This window comes from Heteronotia binoei, chromosome 5 (assembly GCF_032191835.1).
Source record: "Heteronotia binoei isolate CCM8104 ecotype False Entrance Well chromosome 5, APGP_CSIRO_Hbin_v1, whole genome shotgun sequence".
Classification (NCBI taxonomy): domain Eukaryota; kingdom Metazoa; phylum Chordata; class Lepidosauria; order Squamata; family Gekkonidae; genus Heteronotia; species Heteronotia binoei.
In genome coordinates, this window is record NC_083227.1 from 9,907,644 (window position 1) to 9,932,355 (window position 24,712).

General features: G+C 47.7%; 1 protein-coding gene across 1 annotated transcript in view; it reads left to right on the forward strand.

Annotated features, from left to right (window-relative positions):
• The window catches only part of LOC132571667 (uncharacterized), a 139,269-nt gene extending 116,166 nt beyond the window's left edge, over positions 1-23,103 (forward strand). Inside the window, exon 8 of the mRNA XM_060238460.1 lies at positions 22,860-23,103. Within this exon, the coding sequence (XP_060094443.1) occupies positions 22,860-22,915 (56 nt within the window). The 3' untranslated portion in view covers positions 22,916-23,103. The remainder of the gene's footprint in view (positions 1-22,859) is intronic.
• Positions 23,104-24,712: the final 1,609 nt, after the last annotated feature.

Here is a 24,712-nt window from a genome sequence, read left to right on the forward strand (position 1 = left end):
TTCCAGAATGTCCTCTTATTGGCTCCCAGCAAGACTCTTTAGGAATGAAGTCATGGCTGTTCAGATTATTCCTTTCTCTTGGACTCTGACCCTACAGCAAGATTCTGCATGCCACTGCAACCCCCCCCCCCCCCTGGAAATTGGTCCCCAATTCCTGCAGGAGAGCCCCCCTTCTGAAGCAGGGAAGGTAGCCCCACTGGTTGGCCCCACAGAGCACTCTTCCTGCAGCTTTTCTCCCTCCCCTTCAAGCTGGAGGGTGGGGGGTGGGGATTGAGTGTCTGGACTGAGCAGAACAAAATAGGAGTTGATTGCACCTTTAAGACCAACTTCGTTTTATTCAGAAGGGAAGATTTGGTGTGCATGCACACTTCTTCAGATGAGGAATGAGGTACAGTAAGCAGAGCCACATATAGCTGGTGGGGTTTGGAATGCCAAGTGGTACAAACTTAAAACCCAATAGCAGAATAGTAAAATTAACAAATTCAGAAAGCCTTTGATCTGGGTTGCATGAGCATGGGAAACCATCAAACAGTAACATGTCAGAATGTGAGACTGCCTGTTAGTTATTCTATTGCTAATAAACCTGGGTCAAAAAGAAGGCATTTCTTTCCCGGAGGTTTTTCCTGTCCAACTAATTGACCTTTTAACATGCAACATAAATATATACATCATTCTAGTTTGCCATTAGGAAAAAACACATTAAAATATAGTGGGAGATGAGTTTAGTATATGTAATGAGCTAAACAGCCAATATCCCTTGTTTGAGTCTGTCAGAACAAAAGCATTATTCTGATACACTATCCTAAAAGAGAAATACATTGGAATACTGTGGATATATCGCTGTACTTGGTGAAAGTGGGTTTAGCATATGTAATGCTAAGTAACTGTTTGGACTGAGCAGGATTTCCCAGCAGCCATCATCTCCCCTGAGGTCCAAGGGGGCTTCCCTTTCGATATTGGGCAGGGCAGGAATCCTCCCCCCCCCCCCCGCGCTATTCCCCCCCCCACACACACACACAGACAAATAGGGGCATTTCCGAGGGTCGTCCTGGAGTTTGCGCCATGTTGGCATGTGGGAGAGAAGAGCAACCCTGGGGGATCTGGGAGAGAAAGATCCCCTTCCCGATTATACCAGAATCCATGCAGGGCTGGCCAAAGGTAGCTCTTCATATGTTTTTGCCTACAACTCCCATCAGCCGTGCTTGCTGGGGCTGATGGGAGTTGTAGGCAAGACTCTGCAGAGCTACCGTTGGCCACCCTAAGAGCTAATGACTCCCCCTCCCCCTATTTTTTCTTACGATAGCAGCACCCTCCCCCCTCCAAGTGTCCAGAAATGGCAACTGTTTGTTCTCCTCGGGAGGAGGGCTCCTGGGACGGGGGCGGCCCTTGGGGAAAGCCGAGAGACCCCGCCCGCCAGGAGGGGTGGGCGCTCTGCAGCCTCCTCCCGCCCTTCAAGTGTGTGCGGGGGGAGAGAGGCCCCCCGCAAAGCAGGGGGACCTCAGAGACCCCCCCCCCCCTTGTGTGTCTCTTGCAGGGCTCCACATTATACAGTGGATGACCAGCTGCGAGGTGGGGCCGGACGGGCGGCTCATTGCGGGGCATATCCAGTTCGCCTACGACGGGGAGGACTTCCTCGCCCTGGACAGGCACACCCTCACCTGGACGGCCCCCGTCCCCCAGGCCCAGGAGACCAAGCGGAGGTGGGAGGGCGAGGCCCATGAGGCCCAACGCGCCAACGCCTACCTGGAGGAGAGCTGCGTGGAGTGGCTGGGAAGGTACCTGGGCTACGGCCAGGAGAGCCTCCTGAGGACAGGTGAGAGCAGCCCCGGGGGGGGGGAAGGGGGGGTCACTTCACCGACAAAAGAGCGTCCCTGGTTGAGCTCCCCGCCCCCCCCCCCGCTTCTGCGCCCCCCCCCTGCTGGCTGAGCCCTCCGAGGCCCCTCCCTGGCAGAAGGGCACAGCCTGCCCCCCCACTGGCCCCACCCCCCGCAAAGGGCGCGTGCAGAAGCCTTTATTGGGGGGGGGGGGGGCAGAGAGGGCGAACATGGCCCTGGCTCCCCTTGCTGCTACTCCATCTGAATGACTCGTTTCCTTCCTCTCTGCCTGACTTTTCCTGCCCGGGGCCTGGAGGCCGGGGGGGGGGGAGGGAGCAGGGGGCCTCCCCACCACAGCCATTTCCCCCCGTGGCGTCCTTGGGAACTGAAGCGGAGCCTCCCCACATCCCGCTGCAGCCTCCCTGCTCCTTTTGCCAAACTGGTCACTCGAGAAGATGAGCTGACTTCCCTCTCTTGCGAAGGTAACTCTGGCGGCTCTGTGATCCTTTGAAAGGTCAGTTAGGACTCCTTTCAGAAATGAGTATGGGGTCAACAAGACGACCTCAGAGGAACGGAAAATCCACACTTCAGCTACAGTTCCTCATGTCAACAACAACTGAGAGCCAGTATTTTTCCCTGCACGTGCACCACAGAAGGCAACTTTGGTCGCATGCAGCACCAACAGATGGTTTCTGTGGTCTCAAGTCCCCTTTCTGTGTCATGTTTATTAAATTTTCTCAAAGTTTAAAAAACCAATAGAGGATAAACAAATGGAAAGTATGGAAAAACAAATTTCAATTTTTCTTCTGGAATTTCATCTCAAATAGTTCCCCATTCAGATGGAAATGATTGCTTTGAGGTGCTACCCTCTTTATGTAGAATTTTACCAGTTTTAGAAAATAGTCACTCCTGTTTTTGATATGGATCAGTTCTCTACTTTTTGTTAATTTTCTTATTCCTAAGCCTTCGTGTATACTTTTATTCAAGAAACTTTAGTTATAGGAAATGAAACCCTTTTATATTGCCATTGCTTTAGTTTCTTCATTCTCCTGAAAGTCCAAGGTAGGACTCCTTTTAATTAATGTTATATACGTATCAATGCCATAAGATTTCCAATTTACTAATGAGTCACATTTAATATGTTGATATTTATCAAGATCTCTCACTGCAGATGCAATTAAAGAGGTGTTTTTCTTATCACTATCCCAAATACTCATAACCTGTTAAAAATCCAATTCTCATGATTGTACACTTTTATTTTTGTGTGCCCACAGAAATGTCTTCTGTGGCACCTTTACATAATACCACTCAGTGACTATTTCTGAAGAATTTTGACCCCAGGTCATCCTTTTGCTGTCCCAGTTCACCATCTTTGCTTTTACTTTGTATTACTGGCCAGTTTAGGTTTTTTACTGTCCCCTATAAACTCATTTAAGAGCCCTGTGGCGCTGAGTGGTAAAGCTGCAGTACTGCAGACCAAGCTCTCTGTTCATGACTTTAGTTCGATCCCGGCAGAAGCTGGGTTCAGGTAGCCAGCTCAAGGCTGACTCAGCCTTCCATCCTTCCGAGGTTGGTAAAATGAGTCCCCAGCTTGCTGGGGGGAAAGTGTAGAGGACTGGGGAATACAATGGCAAACCACCCCATAAAAAGTCTGCTGTGAAAACATGAAAGCAGCTTCACCCCAGAGTCGGAAATGACTGGTGCTTGCACAGGGGACTACCTTTACCTTTACTATAAACTCATTTACCATAATTCATAAGTTTAAGGTTATATAATTATTTTTATATCAGCATCATCTTTACTGCATTTGTCTGACCTAGAATTGATAAAGCAAAGTTGGGAGTCCAGTGGCACCTTTAAGTCCAACCGAGTTTTATTCCAAGTGTGAGCTTTTGTAACACCACGGCTGCCCGCCTGGATCTAGAATTGATAAGTCTTCCAAAGGGCAAATGTGTTTATTTCTGCAATTGTTGCTTTAAAATTATTGCCCAGTAAGTTTTCCTTGTTTTTTGCTTTTAAATTCCTAAGTATGTAACTTTTTTGTAATTTTGATTTTCCTAATCCAGTTTTGAGAAGAAAACCTTCTAATCCATAATAAAAAGAATTGCTTTAGTCTTTATAGCCAGCAATTTTGCTGTATTCCTTTGTAAGAATTTCTAAATTGGCAGCCAAGTTTCCCAGATCTGTTAGAAAAATTACTGTGTTCTCAGCAAAGAGACTAATGTTAGAATCTTTCCCTCAAAAATTATTTTTGCCCATTGTTTAACATTCCTTCCAAAACCAAATTTGTCTAAGCATTACAGTAAATATTTATGTTCCACACTGTCAAAAACAAATCCAACCTACAGAAACAACAAAGTGGATACCCAAAGGTTGGGGTGAGAGAAAATCATAAGAAGTAAATTAAACAAAATACATGTATTTATTAAACTAAAGTTCATATTTAAAAACATAGGCACATTCTGGCTGTTGAAGTAGCGCATATTTGAAGGAAGAAATCCTCAACCAATATATCATGAAACAATTAAACAGTTGTAGGTCAAGAGCCATGAAACAATAAGGACCAACAATTCAATATCTCTAGGCTGACAACTTTGAACCACATTTAAATGGGACCAAACACATTTCAGATTTCAAGGCCTTCCTCTGGTCAAACACACACACTACGGCATAGAAACACATTAGTGTGAAGGCAGGTTGATTATAAGGCATTCCAAAAGCTCTGTGTGACGAAAGGATTAGGTTGTATGAAAGTTTTCTTAAACTTTGAAGGACACACATCCAAGGAATGCAGATTCAATAACTCCTTCTGACCATGGCTATCAAAATCCTCAAGTGTGCAACCGTGTTATCAACTTTTAACTGACCAGTAACACCCCATCAAAAGCCTTTTCCCACATGCAAAAAAGAAAAGGCAAAGTAGGAGTATTTGATGTCTTGATCGACCTCTCCATCCCCCTTGTTAATTATTGCCTTCACTATTGAAGTCACCTACTAGAATAATTCCTCTTTCTGCAAGTTTTAAAAGATCCTCTGGCAATGGAGCATAAAAGTTCCCTTAAAGTAATTCTTTGTATTTAATGTTTGAGTGAAGTCAGGAGGGTCTGTGACCTCAATCCATGTTGTGCCATGTGGTTTTGCAGAAGTACTGGGTCTGGGTCTGTTCCTCTGCACTCTGGACATGGATGTTGTGTGGATTCTGGCAACAAGTTTTGTGGGACTTTGTGTACAAATTGTGAAGATCCAGGAGGATTTGTGCCTTGGACAGAAGAGTTTGTGTTGTGACAGGGCCACAAAGCACTGGGTCTGCTTTTTCTCCCCCCCCCCCCCCCCGAGAACTCAGTTGGTATGGAGTTAATTTGTGGTTCTGAAGTATATTTCAGAAGATTCCTTCAAAAAACCATGAGGATCCGTGCAGCTTTGGATCTTTGTTTTTGCACTGTGTGGCATTTGCACTATGGAAGCACTGGATCCATGATTTTCCAGGCGTAGACTGTGGGGGGGGGGGGTGTATGTTTTTTAAACTGGCAGTACTTTGTGGAGGTCTGCATGCAAAAAACAGGAGGATCCTTGCATTTGCCCCCCAGCAGCAGTGTTGTGTGATTTTTAGGATCTAGCCTGAGGAAACCGAGTTGATCTGTAATTTGAAGGTCAATTTGTTGTGTGTGTTTCGGGGCAGGGGTTCTCTACGTGTAAAAATTATTATTATTAATTGCATTTGATTAATTGCCCTATTCTGGCTCGTGCCAGGCTCAGGGCGATGTACAACAGTAAAAACACACATATATAAAATCAGTTGTATTAAAATTTACAGAGCCTGATGGTGTCTTTAAAGTGCTCTTCGTTATTACATCACATCAGGGGTGGGGGGATCCCCCCAAGAGGGGATGGAGAGAAGAAAAATCTAGAGGGTCCTTTCTGCTACCCCTGAGAAGTTATGGAAAACTGTTTTTGATGTTAAAAATTGTGACAGTTTAGGATAAAGGTGTCTGGGGCTTTAGCCGACTGCCCCTTTTATTGACAGACAGCTCTAAAATATCAGTGTAAGGAGGGCTGAGAGTCTTAAGCATGTGCAGAGGCCACCGTATCTTGCAGAAAGTAGAAAAATCTTTGTCAACATCTTTTTTTCTGGCTCCTTGAAGCTGACCGGGCTGGTTAGTAGCCCTGAGATGTCCTGGTGTGGTTCCTCTGCAAAGTCTTTGTGTGTGTTTCTTGCTTGATCCTCTAAAATGAATACTAAGGATCATTTAGGGGAAAAGGTCCTGAAATGTGGGTTAAGGAAGGCTATTCACCCCAAAACGGTGAAGGGACTCACAAGGCCAGTTTCAGAACCACAATCTAATTTCCAAGTATAGGCTGAAGAACCCACTTCTGTGGATTACTTCATCTCTTGGAGATGCTGCAAGCTTGGTGCATCCAATCTGGGATGGGTCTGGATGACCACATGGGGTCCCTTCAAGGCCAGTCTCCAGTGTGTCCTCTCAGGAGATGCAGCGTGTGTTAACACAGGATGACGTTGCCCTTTCCACAGAGGCCCCAGTGTGGAGGGTGAGACGCAAGGAGGGCCACGATGGCCAGGAGACCCTCTTCTGCCAGCTCTACGGCTTCTACCCCAAGGAGATCGAGGTCGCCTGGATGAAGGACGGGGAGGACCGGAGGCCGGAGACCCTGACGGGGGGTGTCGTCCCCAACTCGGACGGGACCTACCACACCTGGCTCAGCATCGAGGTGGACCCCAAGGAGAGGGACCGCTACCGGTGCCGAGTGGGGCACAACAGCCTGCCGGAGCCCCTGGACTTGGCCTGGGAGGAGCCAGGTGAGAGACTGTTGGGGGGGGGGGCTGGTCCCCTTGGGGTGGGGGCTGGCAAAGTCCAGAAGGCATACATTTGAGGAAAGGGGGGGCTCCATAAAAAGTCGCCTTCCAGCAAGGTCATGTTTAAAGCAGCATCTAGTAGATCCCTAGACTTTCATTGGGGGTGCTGACCAGCTCCTTGCATCCCAGTGTTAAAGGGTTCTGGGGGGTGGGGGGAAGAATGTCCAGGGTGGTTCTGGGGGCCCCTCTCTGGCAGGGAGAGTGGGAGCAGCAGGAACTCTGCGGAGGTTGCAGGGGGAAAGTCCTCTGTGTAATTCTGGCTGCCTCCAGCAACTTGAGGCGCTTCGGCTGGGAAATCTCTCCCCCCCCCCCCACTCCAAGGCTTTGGAGAGCTGCTGCCAGCCACGCTGAATAAGAATGACATTTTGACCCTCCCTTTCACCCTCAGCTTCCAACTTGGGACTCATTCTGGTCATCGTTGGTGTGGTTCTTCTGGTTGCTCTCATCCTGGTGGTGGCTGGGGTCATCTTCTACAGGAGTAAGTAAACAGGGAGAGCCTGGGCTGAACTCTGTGTTTGTGTGTGTGTGTGAGGTTCTTGTGGCAGATCCCGCCTGAGGGTCACGGGGCTGCCACAGGGCCCCTAGCAGGGGCAGATGTTGCTCTCAGCAGTGCCCACAAACCCTCCCTGGCATTTTGAAAGTGGGCTGCCAAGTCTGTATTTGTTAGTTTAATTTAAAGTACTTCTAGCTGGCCTTTCTCTCTCAAGCATCTGAACAATCCCCAGCCCTTCCTGAGACTGTCTTCTCTGGCCTGAAGGTCCTCTAGTCCACCCCCATGCTCTGCATATGAGAGCAAAATAACCCTTTCATGGCAACCCTACAGATTCTACATTCCTGGGTGGTGGAAGGGCCGTGGGTTCAATCTTGTCTCCTGGCCGATTTTTCATCCAGAACTTAAGACAACTGGGAGTTAATTGAGCCCTGCTGACTTTAGTAGGATGCCTCTCGTGTAAACACATTTCTCATTTTAAAGCAGTTTCTCTTCAGTATGCTACAATTCTAGGAACCCAGGCCTTTCTGCTTCCTCCCTGCTTCCTGGACATTTCTACACAGAGTCAAGCGTCTTTCCTTGCGGGGAGGGGGGAATCTAGTGATTCCTTCTGTTCTGATACTGAGGGGGTTGGGGAGATTTCTCTCTCCTCCAGTGACTGAATGAGAAGACATCCCAGCCATTCACACTAACCGTGAGTTGCTAGGGGAAGCTTTTGGAAGTTGGTTAAAAGGGAATTGGAGGAGTATCGGCTGGGGGATTGAGAACCCAAGAGGCCAGCTTCACTGCTCAGGAGTGTGTGGATGGATGGGCTCTGGGTGCCCCTTCTGGCTCTGACTTCCTGGTGTTCTCTCTGCAGAAAGACAGAAAAGGGACTACAGAGCAGCAGTATCAGGTGAGTTGTATCCCTTCCTCTCTAGGGTGTTCCTTGAACACAGAAAATGGGAGGAGGGAGAGGGATCCATTGAAGGATCAGCTGATATTCCCATAGCCCCCCCCCCACTGCAGTGGTCTTGGGGGTGAAGGGGGTGCCTCAGTCCATCTTCAGCCAGGGGGGCTTCACAATTACAGAGAGACTCACCTGATCCAAGCAGAGCATCTGGAGAGCTGAAGGCCACTTTACATGAGAAACACAAATAAAAGCACTTCAGATTTCCTCTATCCTGTCTTTCTACAAAATACTCTAAAACAGCTGGTAATAAAAGGTCCCGTCCCCTCGATTTCTGGGTCTGTTTTATTCCAGGCTTTGCCACCTCTGGTCTGGCTCCACTTTGGTCTCTTCTTTGTTCTTTGCAGCGTTTCTCCTCAGTCAAAGTATCCAGTCGTGAAAGCTCCCCCAACACTTCATGCAAGGTTAGCTGGACTTTGTAATGTCCAGGGGGCGTTTTTTGTAGCAGAAACTCCTTTGCATATTACGCCACACACCCCTGATGTAGGCAATCCTCCCAAGAGCTTACAGTAGGCCCTGTACTAAGAGCCCTGTAAGCTCTTGGAGGATTGGCTACATCAGGAGTGTGTGGCCTAACATGCGAAGGAGCTCCTGCTACAAAGAAAGCCCTGGAATGTCTAAAAAAACCCACTACTGACTGCTGTGAATATTGACATCAAGCAGATTGTAATTGGCAAGAACTGTAAGCCAAAACACCACACTGCCTTGGCCAAATGACTGGGATGCCATAGAACGTTCACAAATATTTTAACTGCTCAGGCCAATGAGACAAGAAGTGTGGAACAACTTGTGGGGAGCACTTCACTTTTCTATGTATTCCACTCCCCACATTATATTCCCTTCCCCTGCCCTGGCAGTCCCCATATCATCTCCCCTTTCCTTGCTTCCTTCTCTCCTTTCCACTCACCAACCACTCTACCTTTACTCTGCCTCCTATAATTAGTTATATTTATTATGCATTGATTTATAGCCCACCTTTCTCCATGGTGGGAACGCAAAAGCATCTGATATCATTCTCCCCACCTCCTTTTAATTTTCACAAGGCAGATGGGGCTGAGAGAAAGTGACTGCCCCAGGTCACCCAGCAAGCGTCCATGACACACTGGGGATTCAAACCAGGTTCCCTTAGATGTCCTGGTTTTGCAGGCTTCAAGTGATGTGTTCCTAAGGGGTGACATGATAGAGGTTTACAAGATTATGCATGAGATAGAGAAGGCAGAGAAAGAATTATTTTTTTCCCTTTCTCACAAGACAAGAACTCGTGGACACTCAATGAAATTGCTGAGCAGTCAGGTTAGAACAGATAAAAGTAAGTCCTTCTTCACCCAAAGGGTGATTAACACGTGGAATTCACTGCCACAGGAAGTGGTGGCGGTTGCAAGCATAGCCAGCTTCAAGAGGGGATTGGATAATCATGGAGCAGAGGTCCATCAGTGGCTATTAGCCACAGTGTATTGTTGGAACTCTCTGTCTGGGGCAGTGATGCTCTGTATTCTGGGTGCTTGGGGGGGCACAGTGGGAGGTCTTCTAGTGTTCTGGCCCCACTGATGGACCTCCTGATGGTGCCTGGCTTTTTTGGCCAGTGTGTGACACAGAGTGTTGGACTGGATGGGCCACTGGCCTGATCCAACGTGGCTTCTCTTATGTTCTTATGTGACACAGAGTGTTGGACTGGATGGGCCATTGGCCTGATCCAACATGGCTTCTCTTATGTTCTTATGTGACACAGAGTGTTGGACTGGATGGGCCACTGGCCTGATCCAACAAGGCTTCTCTTATGTTCTTATGTGACACAGAGTGTTGGACTGGATGGGCCACTGGCCTGATCCAACAAGGCTTCTCTTATGTTCTTATGTGACACAGAGTGTTGGACTGGATGGGCCATTGGCCTGATCCAACAGGGCTTCTCTTATGTTCTTATGTGACACAGAGTGTTGGACTGGATGGGCCACTGGCCTGATCCAACATGGCTTCTCTTATGTTCTTATGTGACACAGAGTGTTGGACTGGATGGGCCACTGGCCTGATCCAACATGGCTTCTCTTATGTTCTTATGTGACACAGAGTGTTGGACTGGATGGGCCACTGGCCTGATCCAACAAGGCTTCTCTTATGTTCTTCTGTGACACAGAGTGTTGGACTGGATGGGCCACTGGCCTGATCCAACATGGCTTCTCTTATGTTCTTATGTGACACAGAGTGTTGGACTGGATGGGCCACTGGCCTGATCCAACATGGCTTCTCTTATGTTCTTCTGTGACACAGAGTGTTGGACTGGATGGGCCACTGGCCTGATCCAACAAGGCTTCTCTTATGTTCTTATGTGACACAGAGTGTTGGACTGGATGGGCCACTGGCCTGATCCAACATGGCTTCTCTTATGTTCTTATGTGACACAGAGTGTTGGACTGGAGGGGCCACTGGCCTGATCCAACAAGGCTTCTCTTATGTTCTTATGTGACACAGAGTGTTGGACTGGATGGGCCACTGGCCTGATCCAACATGGCTTCTCTTATGTTCTTATGTGACACAGAGTGTTGGACTGGATGGGCCACTGGCCTGATCCAACAAGGCTTCTCTTATGTTCTTATGTGACACAGAGTGTTGGACTGGATGGGCCATTGGCCTGATCCAACATGGCTTCTCTTATGTTCTTATGTGACACAGAGTGTTGGACTGGATGGGCCACTGGCCTGATCCAACATGGCTTCTCTTATGTTCTTATGTGACACAGAGTGTTGGACTGGATGGGCCACTGGCCTGATCCAACATGGCTTCTCTTATGTTCTTATGTGACACAGAGTGTTGGACTGGAGGGGCCACTGGCCTGATCCAACATGGCTTCTCTTATGTTCTTATGTGACACAGAGTGTTGGACTGGATGGGCCACTGGCCTGATCCAACATGGCTTCTCTTATGTTCTTATGTGACACAGAGTGTTGGACTGGATGGGCCACTGGCCTGATCCAACAAGGCTTCTCTTATGTTCTTATGTGACACAGAGTGTTGGACTGGATGGGCCATTGGCCTGATCCAACATGGCTTCTCTTATGTGACACAGAGTGTTGGACTGGATGGGCCACTGGCCTGATCCAACATGGCTTCTCTTATGTTCTTATGTGACACAGAGTGTTGGACTGGATGGGCCACTGGCCTGATCCAACAAGGCTTCTCTTATGTTCTTCTGTGACACAGAGTGTTGGACTGGATGTGCCATTGGCCTGATCCAACAGGGCTTCTCTTATGTGACTCAGAGTGTTGGACTGGAGGGGCCATTGGCCTGATCCAACATGGCTTCTCTTATGTGACACAGAGTGTTGGACTGGATGGGCCACTGGCCTGATCCAACATGGCTTCTCTTATGTTCTTATGTGACACAGAGTGTTGGACTGGATGTGCCATTGGCCTGATCCAACAGGGCTTCTCTTATGTGACTCAGAGTGTTGGACTGGAGGGGCCATTGGCCTGATCCAACATGGCTTCTCTTATGTGACACAGAGTGTTGGACTGGATGGGCCACTGGCCTGATCCAACATGGCTTCTCTTATGTTCTTATGTGACACAGAGTGTTGGACTGGATGGGCCACTGGCCTGATCCAACAAGGCTTCTCTTATGTTCTTCTGTGACACAGAGTGTTGGACTGGATGTGCCATTGGCCTGATCCAACAGGGCTTCTCTTATGTGACTCAGAGTGTTGGACTGGAGGGGCCATTGGCCTGATCCAACAGGGCTTCTCTTATGTTCTTATGTGACACAGAGTGTTGGACTGGATGGGCCACTGGCCTGATCCAACATGGCTTCTCCTATGTTCTTATGTGACACAGAGTGTTGGACTGGAGGGGCCACTGGCCTGATCCAACAGGGCTTCTCTTATGTTCTTATGTGACACAGAGTGTTGGACTGGAGGGGCCATTGGCCTGATCCAACAGGGCTTCTCCTATGTTCTTAGGTGACACAGAGTGTTGGACTGGAGGGGCCATTGGCCTGATCCAACAGGGCTTCTCCTATGTTCTTAGGTGACACAGAGTGTTGGACTGGAGGGGCCACTGGCCTGATCCAACATGGCTTCTCCTATGTTCTTATGTGACACAGAGTGTTGGACTGGAGGGGCCATTGGCCTGATCCAACAGGGCTTCTCCTATGTTCTTAGGTGACACAGAGTGTTGGACTGGATGGGCCACTGGCCTGATCCAACATGGCTTCTCCTATGTTCTTAGGTGACACAGAGTGTTGGACTGGAGGGGCCACTGGCCTGATCCAACATGGCTTCTCCTATGTTCTTATGTGACACAGAGTGTTGGACTGGAGGGGCCATTGGCCTGATCCAACAGGGCTTCTCCTATGTTCTTAGGTGACACAGAGTGTTGGACTGGATGGGCCACTGGCCTGATCCAACATGGCTTCTCTTATGTTCTTATGTGACACAGAGTGTTGGCCTGGATGGGCCACTGGCCTGATCCAACAGGGCTTCTCTTATGTTCTTATGTGACACAGAGTGTTGGACTGGATGGGCCACTGGCCTGATCCAACAGGGCTTCTCTTATGTGACTCAGAGTGTTGGACTGGAGGGGCCATTGGCCTGATCCAACAGGGCTTCTCTTATGTTCTTATGTGACACAGAGTGTTGGACTGGATGGGCCACTGGCCTGATCCAACATGGCTTCTCCTATGTTCTTATGTGACACAGAGTGTTGGACTGGAGGGGCCACTGGCCTGATCCAACAGGGCTTCTCTTATGTTCTTATGTGACACAGAGTGTTGGACTGGAGGGGCCATTGGCCTGATCCAACAGGGCTTCTCCTATGTTCTTAGGTGACACAGAGTGTTGGACTGGAGGGGCCATTGGCCTGATCCAACAGGGCTTCTCCTATGTTCTTAGGTGACACAGAGTGTTGGACTGGAGGGGCCACTGGCCTGATCCAACATGGCTTCTCCTATGTTCTTATGTGACACAGAGTGTTGGACTGGAGGGGCCATTGGCCTGATCCAACAGGGCTTCTCCTATGTTCTTAGGTGACACAGAGTGTTGGACTGGATGGGCCACTGGCCTGATCCAACATGGCTTCTCCTATGTTCTTAGGTGACACAGAGTGTTGGACTGGAGGGGCCACTGGCCTGATCCAACATGGCTTCTCCTATGTTCTTATGTGACACAGAGTGTTGGACTGGAGGGGCCATTGGCCTGATCCAACAGGGCTTCTCCTATGTTCTTAGGTGACACAGAGTGTTGGACTGGAGGGGCCACTGGCCTGATCCAACATGGCTTCTCCTATGTTCTTATGTGACACAGAGTGTTGGACTGGAGGGGCCATTGGCCTGATCCAACAGGGCTTCTCCTATGTTCTTAGGTGACACAGAGTGTTGGACTGGATGGGCCACTGGCCTGATCCAACATGGCTTCTCTTATGTTCTTATGTGACACAGAGTGTTGGCCTGGATGGGCCACTGGCCTGATCCAACAGGGCTTCTCTTATGTTCTTATGTGACACAGAGTGTTGGCCTGGATGGGCCACTGGCCTGATCCAACAGGGCTTCTCTTATGTTCTTATGTGACACAGAGTGTTGGACTGGATGGGCCAATGACCTGATCCAACAGGGCTTCTCTTATGTTCTTATGTGACACAGAGTGTTGGCCTGGATGGGCCACTGGCCTGATCCAACAGGGCTTCTCTTATGTTCTTATGTGACACAGAGTGTTGGACTGGATGGGCCACTGGCCTGATCCAACATGGCTTCTCTTATGTTCTTATGTGACACAGAGTGTTGGACTGGATGGGCCATTGGCCTGATCCAACATGGCTTCTCTTAAGTCAGACACAGCAAAGTTATGTTATCCAAGGATCAGGGTTTCAGGAGGCAGGCAGCTCGCGGTTGTGGACTGCAAGAGTCAGAGTCCCAGGAGGCAGGCAAAGCAAGGTCATGCAATTTGAAAGGTCAAGAGTTTGAAACATCCAGCAAGGCAGGGTCAGTGGCTCAGCAACAAACACACATATTGCATCCATGCCTAGCAGTCTCCTTGCCTATAACTCTATTCTTAGCCTTTGTCTGCAGCACTCTAAGGGTGTAGTTCGGGTGGCCTGGCTGGGGCTGATGGGAGTTGTAGGCAAAAGAACATCTGGAGAGCTACCGTTGGCCACCCTTGGTGTAGGTGATGCTGGAGGGCTGACTTTCACCAGGGATGGAGGATGTCTGTGGCTCTGCACCAGCTGTGAGCTGTGAATCCTGACAAGCCTGTTGTTTATTTTCCTGCTGACTGGTTTCTGTTAACTCAGAGATAGCTACACAGGCCTTCTCTTCTCCTGAGGAGTCTTCATTATCCTTGAACCCTGGCCAGCCCATGACAACTAGTCTGAATCTGACCAGTACACCTTACTGGCATTCATGCAGTGGCTGCTGTTGAATAGCAGCAAGCCACTGGGATGGAGTGATTCATTCAAGACATGTGGTAGTTAGTAGTCCAGTGGAAAGCTAGTCCGAGTGAGATTAATAAAAGGGAACACAGGCAATGGCAAATCAAATGAAAGACTGTGAACAGGCAGGCAAAAAAGGGACTATGAGGAGCATATTGCAAAAAACATAAAGACCAACAATAAAAATTTCTTCAAATATATTAGAAGCAGGAAACCAGCCAGGGAGGCAGTGTGGCCCTTGGATTACCAAGGGGTCAAAGGATTACTGAAGGAGGATAGGGAAATGGCTGAGAAGCTGAATGCATTTTTTGCTTCCGTCTTCACTGTGGAAGATGAGAAGTGTTTGCCTGCTCTGGAACCACTTCTATTGGAAGGGGTGTTAAAAGACCTGAGCCAGATTGAGGTGACGAGAGGAAGTCCTACAACTGATGGACCAATTAAAAACTAATAGGTCACCAGGTCCGGATGGCATACATCCAAGAGTTCTAAAAGAACTCAAAGTTGAACTTGTGGATCTTCTGACAAAAATATGCAATCTTTCATTGACTCTGTTCCCGAGGACGGGAAGGTAGCAAATGTCACCCCCATCTTTAAAAAGGGTTTCAGAGGAGATCCGGTAACTACAGGCTAGTCAGTCTGACTTCAATACCAGGAAAGCTGGTAGAAACCATTATCAAGGACAGAATGAGTAGGCACATTGATGAACACGAGTTATTGAGGAAGACTCAGCATGGGTTCTGTAAGGGAAGATCTTGCCTCACTGACCTGTGACGTTTCTTTGAGGGGGTGAACAAACGTGGACAAAGGAGACCTGGTAGATATTGTTTACCTTGACTTCCAGAAAGCTTTTGATAAAGTTCCTCATCAAAGGCTCCTTAGAAAGCTTGAGAGTCATGGAGTAAAAGGACAGGTCCTCTTGTGGATCAAAAACTGGCTGAGTAATAGGAAGCAGAGAGTGAGTATAAATGGGCAGTCTTCGCAGTGGAGGACGGTAAGCAGTGATTTGGAGTTGGGAGTAAGCAGTGAAGTGGCCAAGTTTGCTGATGACTCTAAATTGTTCAGGGTGGTGAGAACCAGAGAGGATTGTGAGGCACTCCAAAGGGATCTGTTGAGACTGGGTGAGTGGGCGTCAACGTGGCAGATGCGGTTCAATGTGGCCAAGTACAAAGTAATGCACATTAGGGCCAAGAATCCCAGCTACAAATACAAGTTGATGGGGTGTGAACTGGTAGAGACTGACCCCGAGAGAGATCTTGGGGTCGTGGTAGATAACTCACTGAAAATGTCAAGACAGTGTGCGTTTGCAATTAAAAAGGCCAACGCCATGCTGGGAATTATTAGGAAGGGAATTGAAAACAAATCAGTCAGTATCATAATGCCCCTGTATAAATCAATGGTGTGGTTTCATTTGGAATACTGTGTACAATTCTGGTCACCGCACCTCAAAAAGGATATTATAGCTTTGGAAAAAGTGCAGAAAAGGGCAACTGGAATGATTAAAGGTTGGGAACACTTTCCCTATGAAGAAAGGTTAAACGCTTGGGGCTCTTTAGCTTGGAGAAACGTCGACTGCAGGGTGACATGATAGAGGTTTACAAAATAATGTAAGGGATGGAGAAAGTAGAGAAATAAATACTTTTCTCCCTTTCTCACAATACAAGAACTCGTGGGCATTCAATGAAATTGCTGAGCAGTCAGGTTAAAACGGATAAAAGGAAATACTTCTTCACCCAGTGGGTGATTAACATGTGGAATTCACTGCCACAGGAGGTGGTGGCAGCTACAAGCATAGCCAGCTTCAAGAGGGAATTGGATAAAAATTTGGAGCAGAGGTCCATCAGTGGCTATTAGCCACAGTGTTTATATATATTGGCCACTGTGTGACACAGAGTGCTGGACTGGATGAGCCATTGGCCTGATCCAACAGGGCTTCTCTTATGTGACACAGTGTTGGACTGGATGGGCCATTGGCCTGATCCAACATGGCTTCTCTTATGTTCTTATGTTCACATTTTCCTGCAAACCTGGAGGTCCTCTCAGGTTTATAGAAAGATCTGACTTGTCTGTTCTCAGACCCAGTCTCTGCAATTGGGACTGTGCTTATAATGAGATACTTTGTTGTGAAACAGTGCTGTTCTGTAAAGGTAGTGAACAGTCAGGTTACCTCCAGGAAGTTCTCAGAGGTCCAAGTAACAGGAAGAATAAGTTTGGGCAAGCAGGGAAGCCAAGGGTTGAGAACACGTGGAAAGTTGGGCTGGGTGGTTGGGAAAAGAAAAGGACTGGAATCCAGGGGAGGGGACTGAAGGAAGGTAAGGATATTGGGCTTGGACGCAGTGCCTGAAAGGAGAGAGAGAGATGGGCAAAGAATTAATTTGAGACAGTGGGAGTTATGGAGGAATCTACCTTGGGGCCGAGGAACAGGCCAGGGGGTCTCTGGGCAGGAAGGGAGTAGTGAGGAAAAGGGTGAGACTGGGGGACATAAGAACATAAGAACATAAGAGAAGCCATGTTGGATCAGGCCAATGGCCCATCCAGTCCAACACTCTGTGTCACACAGTGCCCAAAATATATATACACTGTGGCTAATAGCCACTGATGGACCTCTGCTCCATATTTTTATCCAATCCCCTCTTGAAACTGGCTATGCTTGCAGCTGCCACCACCTCCTGTGGCAGTGAATTCCACATGTTAATCACCCTTTGGGTGAAGAAGTACTTCCTTTTATCCGTTTTAACCTGTCTGCTCAGCAATTTCATCGAATGCCCACGAGTTCTTGTATTGTGAGAAAGGGAGAAAAGTACTTCTTTCTCTACTTTCTCCATTCCATGCATTATCTTGTAAACCTCTATCATGTCACCCCGCAGTCGACGTTTCTCCAAGCTAAAGAGTCCCAAGCGTTTCAACCTTTCTTCATAGGGAAAGTGTTCCCAACCTTTAATCATTCCAGTTGCCCTTCTCTGCACCTTCTCTAATGCTATAATATCCTTTTTGAGGTGCGGCGACCAGAACTGCACACAGTACTCCAAATGAGACCGCACCATCGATTTATACAGGGGCATTATGATACTGGCTGATTTGTTTTCAATTCCCTTCCTAATAATTCCCAGCATGGCGTTGGCCTTTTTTATTGCAAACGCACACTGTCTTGACACTTTCAGTGAGTTATCTATCATGACCCCAAGATCTCTCTCTTGGTCAGTCTCTGCCAGTTCACACCCCATCAACTTGTATTTGTAGCTGGGATTCTTAGCCCCAATGTGCATTACTTTGCACTTGGCCACATTGAACCGCATCTGCCACGTTGACGCCCACTCACCCAGCCTCAACAGATCCCTTTGGAGTTCCTCACAATCCTCTCTGGTTCTCACCACCCTGAACAATTTAGTGTCATCCGCAAACTTGGCCACTTCACTGCTCACTCCCAACTCTAAATCATTTATGAACAAGTTAAAGAGCATGGGACCCAGTACCGAGCCCTGCGGCACCCCACTGCTTACCGTCCTCCACTGCGAAGACTGCCCATTTATACTCACTCTCTGCTTCCTATTACTCAGCCAGTTTTTGATCCACAAGAGGACCTGTCCTTTTACTCCATGACTCTCAAGCTTTCTAAGGAGCCTTTGATGAGGAACTTTATCAAAAGCTTTCTGGAAGTCAAGGTAAACAACATCTATCGGGTCTCCTTTGTCCACATGTTTGTTCACCCCCTCAAAGAAATGCAACAGGTTAGTGAGGCAAGATCTTCCCTTGCAGAACCCATGCTGAGTCTTCCTCAATAACCCGTGTTCCTCAATGTGCCTACTCATTCTGTCCTTGATAATGGTTTCTACCAACTTTCCCGGTATTGAAGTCAGACTGACTGGCCTGTAATTTCCCGGATCTCCTCTGGAACCTTTTTTAAAGATGGGGGTGACATTTGCTACCTTCCAGTCCTCAGGAACGGAGGCAGATTTCAATGAAAGATTACAGATTTTTGTTAGAAGATCCACAAGTTCAACTTTGAGTTCTTTCAGAACTCTCGGATGTATGCCATCCGGACCCGGTGACTTATTAGTTTTTAATTTGTCTATCAGTTGTAGGACCTCCTCATTTGTCACCTCAATCTGACTCAGGTCTTTCAACACCCCTTCCAAAATTAGTGGTTCTGGGGCGGGCAAAAAGTTCTTGTCTTCTACAGTGAAGACGGAGGCAAAAAATTCATTTAGCTTCTCAGCCATTTCCCTATCTTCCTTCAGTAATCCTTTTACCCCATGGTCATCCAAGGGCCCCACTGCCTCCCTGGCTGGTTTCCTACTTCTAATATATTTGAAGAAAGTTTTATTGTTGGTCTTTATGTTTTTTGCAATATGCTCCTCATAGTCCCTTTTTGCCTGCCTGATCACAGTCTTGCATTTGATTTGCCACAGCCTGTGTTCCCTTTTACTAATCTCACTTGGACTGGTTTTCCACCGCTTAAAGGAGTCCTTCTTACCTTTTACAGCTTCCATCACTTTGTTTGTTAACCACGCAGGCCTTTTCTTATGCCTGTTTGTGCCTTTCCTAACTTGTGGTATGTATTTTATCTGAGCTTCTAGGATTATAGTTTTAAATAGCGTCCAAGCTTCCCCAAGGGTTTTGACCGTATGTACCTTTCCTTTCAGTTTCCTCCTCACATGCCTCCTCATCTCAGTGTATTTACCCCTTTTAAAGTTAAACGTGGTTGTGGCGGTCTGTTTGGACAACTCCCTATTTATACAAACGGTGAAATCAATAACATTATGGTCACTGCTCCCAAGCGGCGCAATCACTTTTACATCTCTCACCAAGTCTTGGGCATTACTTAGGACTAAATCCAGGATCGCCCCACCCCTGGTAGGTTCTGAGACCATCTGCTCCATAGCGCAGTCATTGAGAGCATCAAGAAACTCAATCTCTTTCTCTCGACCAGAACACATATTGACCCAATCAATCTGCGGGTAGTTAAAATCACCTATTACGACACAGTTTTTACGTTTAGCCGCTATCTTTAAGCCTTCCATCATATTATAATCGTCCTCTCTCTTGATTTGGTGGGCGATAACAAACTCCCATAGTTAAATTTCCTTTGGGGCCCTCTATTTCAACCCAAAGCATTTCTAAAAGTGAATCTAATTCTCTGATCTCAGTCTTACTGGACCGTATATCCTCTCTGACATACAGAGCCACCCCACCTCCAACCCTTCCCTCCCTATCCTTCCGATATAGCTTATATCCAGGAATCACCGTGTCGCACTGATTCTCCTCATTCCACCAAGTTTCTGAAATTCCCACAATGTCTATGTTTTCTCCGAACACTAAACATTCCAATTCACCAATTTTACTTTGAACACTTCTAGCATTTGCATACAAACATCTATAATTTCCCAGGCGAGCTAGGCCCGCCACCTTCCTCCTGCCGCCTCGAGACTCTGGCAGACAGTCCATATTGTTTGTCACCTTCACAGTGGACAATTCCGGTCTGTTACCCGGTAGAAAAATAGCAGCTAACCCTTCATCTCTTTGAGACGAGTCCTCCCGAACCAGAGACATTTCATCTCCTGTCGGCTTTCCCCCAAGATTTAGTTTAAAAACTGCTCTGCCACCTTTTTGATTTTAAGCGCCAGCAGCCTGGTTCCATCCGGGGACAAGTGGAGACCGTCTCTTTTGTACAGCTCCCGCTTGTTCCAGAAAGCATCCCAGTGCCTAACAAACTTAAACCCTTCCTCCTTACACCATCGTCTCATCCACACATTGAGACTTCTAATTTGTGCCTGTCTCTCCTGTCCTGCACGTGGAACAGGTAGCACTTCCGAGAAGGCTACCTTGGAGGTCCTGGCCTTAAGTCTCCCGCCTAGCAGCCTAAATTTTTCCTCCAGGACCTCACGACTGCATTTCCCCACATCGTTGGTGCCAACATGCACCACGACCACAGGCTCCTCCCCAGCACTGTCTATCAGTCTATCTACTACACGCGTAATGTCCGCTACCTTCGCACCAGGCAGGCAAGTCACCATACGGTCAGTACGCGGTTTCGCCACCCGGCTGTCTACTTGCCTAATGATCGAATCACCAACTACCAATACCCCCCCTCTCCCCCTGCTCAGGGATGGTTCCTTGGCGCGAAAGGATTCCCGCTCACCAACCGAAGAAGAGGTCCCTTCTGAGGGCGCATTCCCCTTATCCTCAGCACGGTGCCCTGTTCCCTCTCGACCCTCACGCTCTCTGGCAGCAACGGGGCTGCTACGTTCGGAGCGGGGCTCATCTAATACACCCCCGAGAGTCTTCCCCACGTGCCTAACTGACTGTCTCTGCTTCTCCAGGGCAGTCACCTCGGCCTCAAGGGTACGAACTCGTTCCCTGAGGACCAGGAGCTCCTTGCATCGAGCACACACCCAAGACTTCTGTCCTGTGGGCAGATAGTCATACATGTGACACTCAGTGCAAAACACTGGAAAGCCCCCAACCCCCTGCTGGCATTCTATCTTCATTGTATATATATATATTAAAATATACAGTCCTCTTTAAATGCTGTTTAAGTGACTCCCCTTCTGGCGGGTCAACTTACCTTACCTCAACTTACCTTATTGGGAACTTACCTTATTTGGAGAACAAGGAAGCCAGGGATCTGGGTTCCTGCTCCTTAGGGAGCCCCTAGGCGAAGAGCCACAGGCCAAGAGCCCTTTAGCTCTCGCCCTTCGGCTCGCGCCTTTGGCAAGGCGCAGCTTAAAATGCAAAGAGGTGGAGCAGAGGCACTCCTCAGCAATCACTCTCAATCAGCAGCAATCACTCTCAATCTCTTTCACCCTTAAGCCAGTCAACCAAACACAGAGCAGTCAAACAAAGAGCAGTCAACCAAAACAAAGAGCAGTTCCCCAGCTATCACACCTTAGAATTTTAGGCAGCCCCACAAACCTTAGAATGAAGTCCTTCAAAACTCAGAAATTCTCAGCAATTTCTCCAGCTGTCTCAGCTATCAGAGCTGCTCTGCTCTGCTCCTCTCAGACCTCTGTGAGATGTGCTCAGCCTTTGGCAAGGCGCAGCTTAAAATGCAAAGAGGTGGAGCAGAGGCACTCCTCAGCAATCACTCTCAATCAGCAGCAATCACTCTCAATCTCTTTCACCCTTAAGCCAGTCAACCAAACACAGAGCAGTCAAACAAAGAGCAGTCAACCAAAACAAAGAGCAGTTCCCCAGCTATCACACCTTAGAATTTTAGGCAGCCCCACAAACCTTAGAATGAAGTCCTTCAAAACTCAGAAATTCTCAGCAATTTCTCCAGCTGTCTCAGCTATCAGAGCTGCTCTGCTCTGCTCCTCTCAGACCTCTGTGAGATGGGGCTTAATAAAGAATGGAGGACAAACAAATCAGAATGCCTTTGGCTGCAAGTCCTGAGTAAATGGGTTATTCTGCAGGAATCTCTGTCCATTTCTCTGTTTACATGAAGCTGCCTTATAATGAATGAGACCCTTGGTCCATCAAGGTCAATATTGCCAACTTGGCTGGTTGTAACTCTCCAGAGCCTGAGGCAGAGATCTTTCACATCATTTATCATTGGATCCTGAACTGGAGGTGCCGGGGATTGAACCTGGGATCTTCTGCCTGCCAAGCAGAGGCTCGGCCACTGAGCCTCAGCCCCTCCTCACCCCTCTGTACTTCTTGGATCCCATTCATTTGGGTCAAGTCACATGTTTTGTTAGGGATTCAGGATTGTATCTTCTGCCGTGTGCACTTTTAAAAAAACTCTTAAAAATGTGGGGGCTGGTACTCGTATTGGAACAGAAACGTTCGGAGGGTCTTCTCCAGGATTAATTAATATTACCTCCTCCCTTCCTTCCACTTTTTCAGGAGGCGACCAGGGGTCTGACAGTTCCACCAGGAGTAAGTGTGTAATGGGAAGGGGGGCTGCCTTGGAAATGAGAGACCTTTGTTGAGACGGACCCTGTGAGGATCCCTGCCCAGGTTTTAAGAGGCTTTCTGTGCGTTATCTCAGCCCTGTTCCTTACATCTACAGCAATGGCCCTGGCTAGCCTGATCTCATCAGATCTTGGAAGCCAAGCAGGGTAGGCAAGTTAGCGCTGGGATGGAAAACCACTGAGGAAGTCCTGGATTGTTATGCAGAGGCAGGTAATGGCAAACCACCTCTGTGCCTCTGTATATCTTTCATGTTGCAAACACTTTAGGGTTGCCATAATTTGGCTGTGACTTAAAGGCAAAAAAACCCCAAAAACTTTCCAAGAGGAACAGATGGAAATCTGTTGTAACTTGTAATTAAAAACAAATGAGCAAAACCCCAAACTTTTCTCTTGGTTGTTCTTTCTTTTTTAGTTTCAATACATGAGCAGACTTTAGAGGCTGGTGGAAGACAGGAGGGCCTGGAGTGACTTTGTCCAGGGGGTCGCAAAGAGTCGGACTCGACTGTGCGACTGAACAGCAACAACAACAAACCTGAAGCGGAAGAAGAGAACAAAGAGGATCAACTCAGGAGATTCTGGGGATCCACTATCCCACACAAAGAACTACTGCTGCTTTCAACTTGTTTCTTGTGCCATAAACTCTCTGTCAGGGGCTTCTGGTTTCCATCTCTTATCACTTGCTTGGGTTTTGAGGGATTTTTTTTTTCTAATGGACTGGTTTTGTTTTTGCTCTTGGTATTTGAGCATTTAGTATTAATAGGAAATGAATTGAAAAATTTGCACTGAAGTGCTGATCTTTTTTAAAAGATGCATTCATTCCTAGACTCTGCTTACTGTGGCATATAATCTGCAGTGATTTTGACACTGCCTGGAGTTTAGGGGTCGCTACTTTCCTGCCTCCTCCAATGCATTGGCTCTTTCTGACTTTAAAGTAGTACATGAGCATGAATTGTTGTATCTACTTGAAATAAAACAGGCCAGGCTTTGGACTACTTCCCAAAAGCTTTTGGTTGAGCTGCTGGGATGTCATAGAATGTTCACAAACTCTTCGTGTTCAGGCTGGATGTGTCAGCGGCAGAAAGTGAGGATCATCGTTTGCTTTAGGAATGAAAAGGCAGTTTAGTGAGGTGAGAAAGTCCACGATGGGGGTCTGAGAAGGGGAATGGCAGCCAGAAGGAGGGATGCTACCAAGAAGAGTGAATTTTGCACCCAGAGCCTACTGGGGCAACAGAGCCATCGTCTCCCAGGAGCCACTTCTGGGTCTAACCAAAACCATGATCTAGGCTTCAGTCTTCACACTGTCATCAATTTCTTCCTTCCCTGACTAGGGAGGATTGTGAGGCACTCCAAAGGGATCAGTTAAGGCTGGGTGAGTGGGCGTCCCATGTGGCAAATGAGGTTCAGTGTGGTCAAGTGCAAATTAATGCACATCGAGGCCAAAATACAAGTTTACAAATACAATACAAGTTGATGGGATCTGAACTGGCAGAGACTGACCAAGAGCGAGATCTTGGAATCGCAGTAGATAAAGAGAGCATCGCATTGAATTTTTATTGTTTCGTTTATAGCCTGGCTGGGACTCAAGGTGGGTTTACAAGTATGATAGAAAACTTTTTAGTCAGTCAGTAAATAGATTACAAGAACTTTAGGGGGAAGGGCGAGTTTGTTTATTCTGTCTTCCCCCACCCATCAAAAAGGGCTCAGAGCAGCTTAAAAAAACTGGCTAACAAAAAACAATCACAACCAAAAACACATGAAGCACAACAATCAAACAGCAAGATATAGTAAAATACAAACCTACCTGTTTACCTGTTCACTTGGGTCATCCTCAGAGACCCTTCTTGGATTGTCCCACCAACTGAGGCTAGGCAGGTGGCAACCCAGGAAAGGGCCTTCTTGGTCATGGCCCCCAAAGTGTTGAACTCCTTGCCCTGGAAGGTTCTTCTTTCTTCTTCCTTCCTTGCCCTTTAGTATGTGAAGACTTCATTTCTTTCAACAATCTTTTATAAAGCTTTCTTGTTTAGCTGCCTTGGTGGCTGTTTTGGGCCAAAAAGTATTCTATCAGTGTTCTACATAAAATTCACTCCCAGTGCCTTCCCAAAAAGTCTTACCTTACATGGGCTCCCAAGAATGATCACATCTAATCCTTCAGCATCTTCTGGAAGGTTATTCTGTAGGGACAGAACCACCACGGAGAGCACCAGGGTGGGTAGAGGCAGAACTGCTAGTAGTGTTGCTAGCTGAGCTGGAGAAAAAAGAATATCC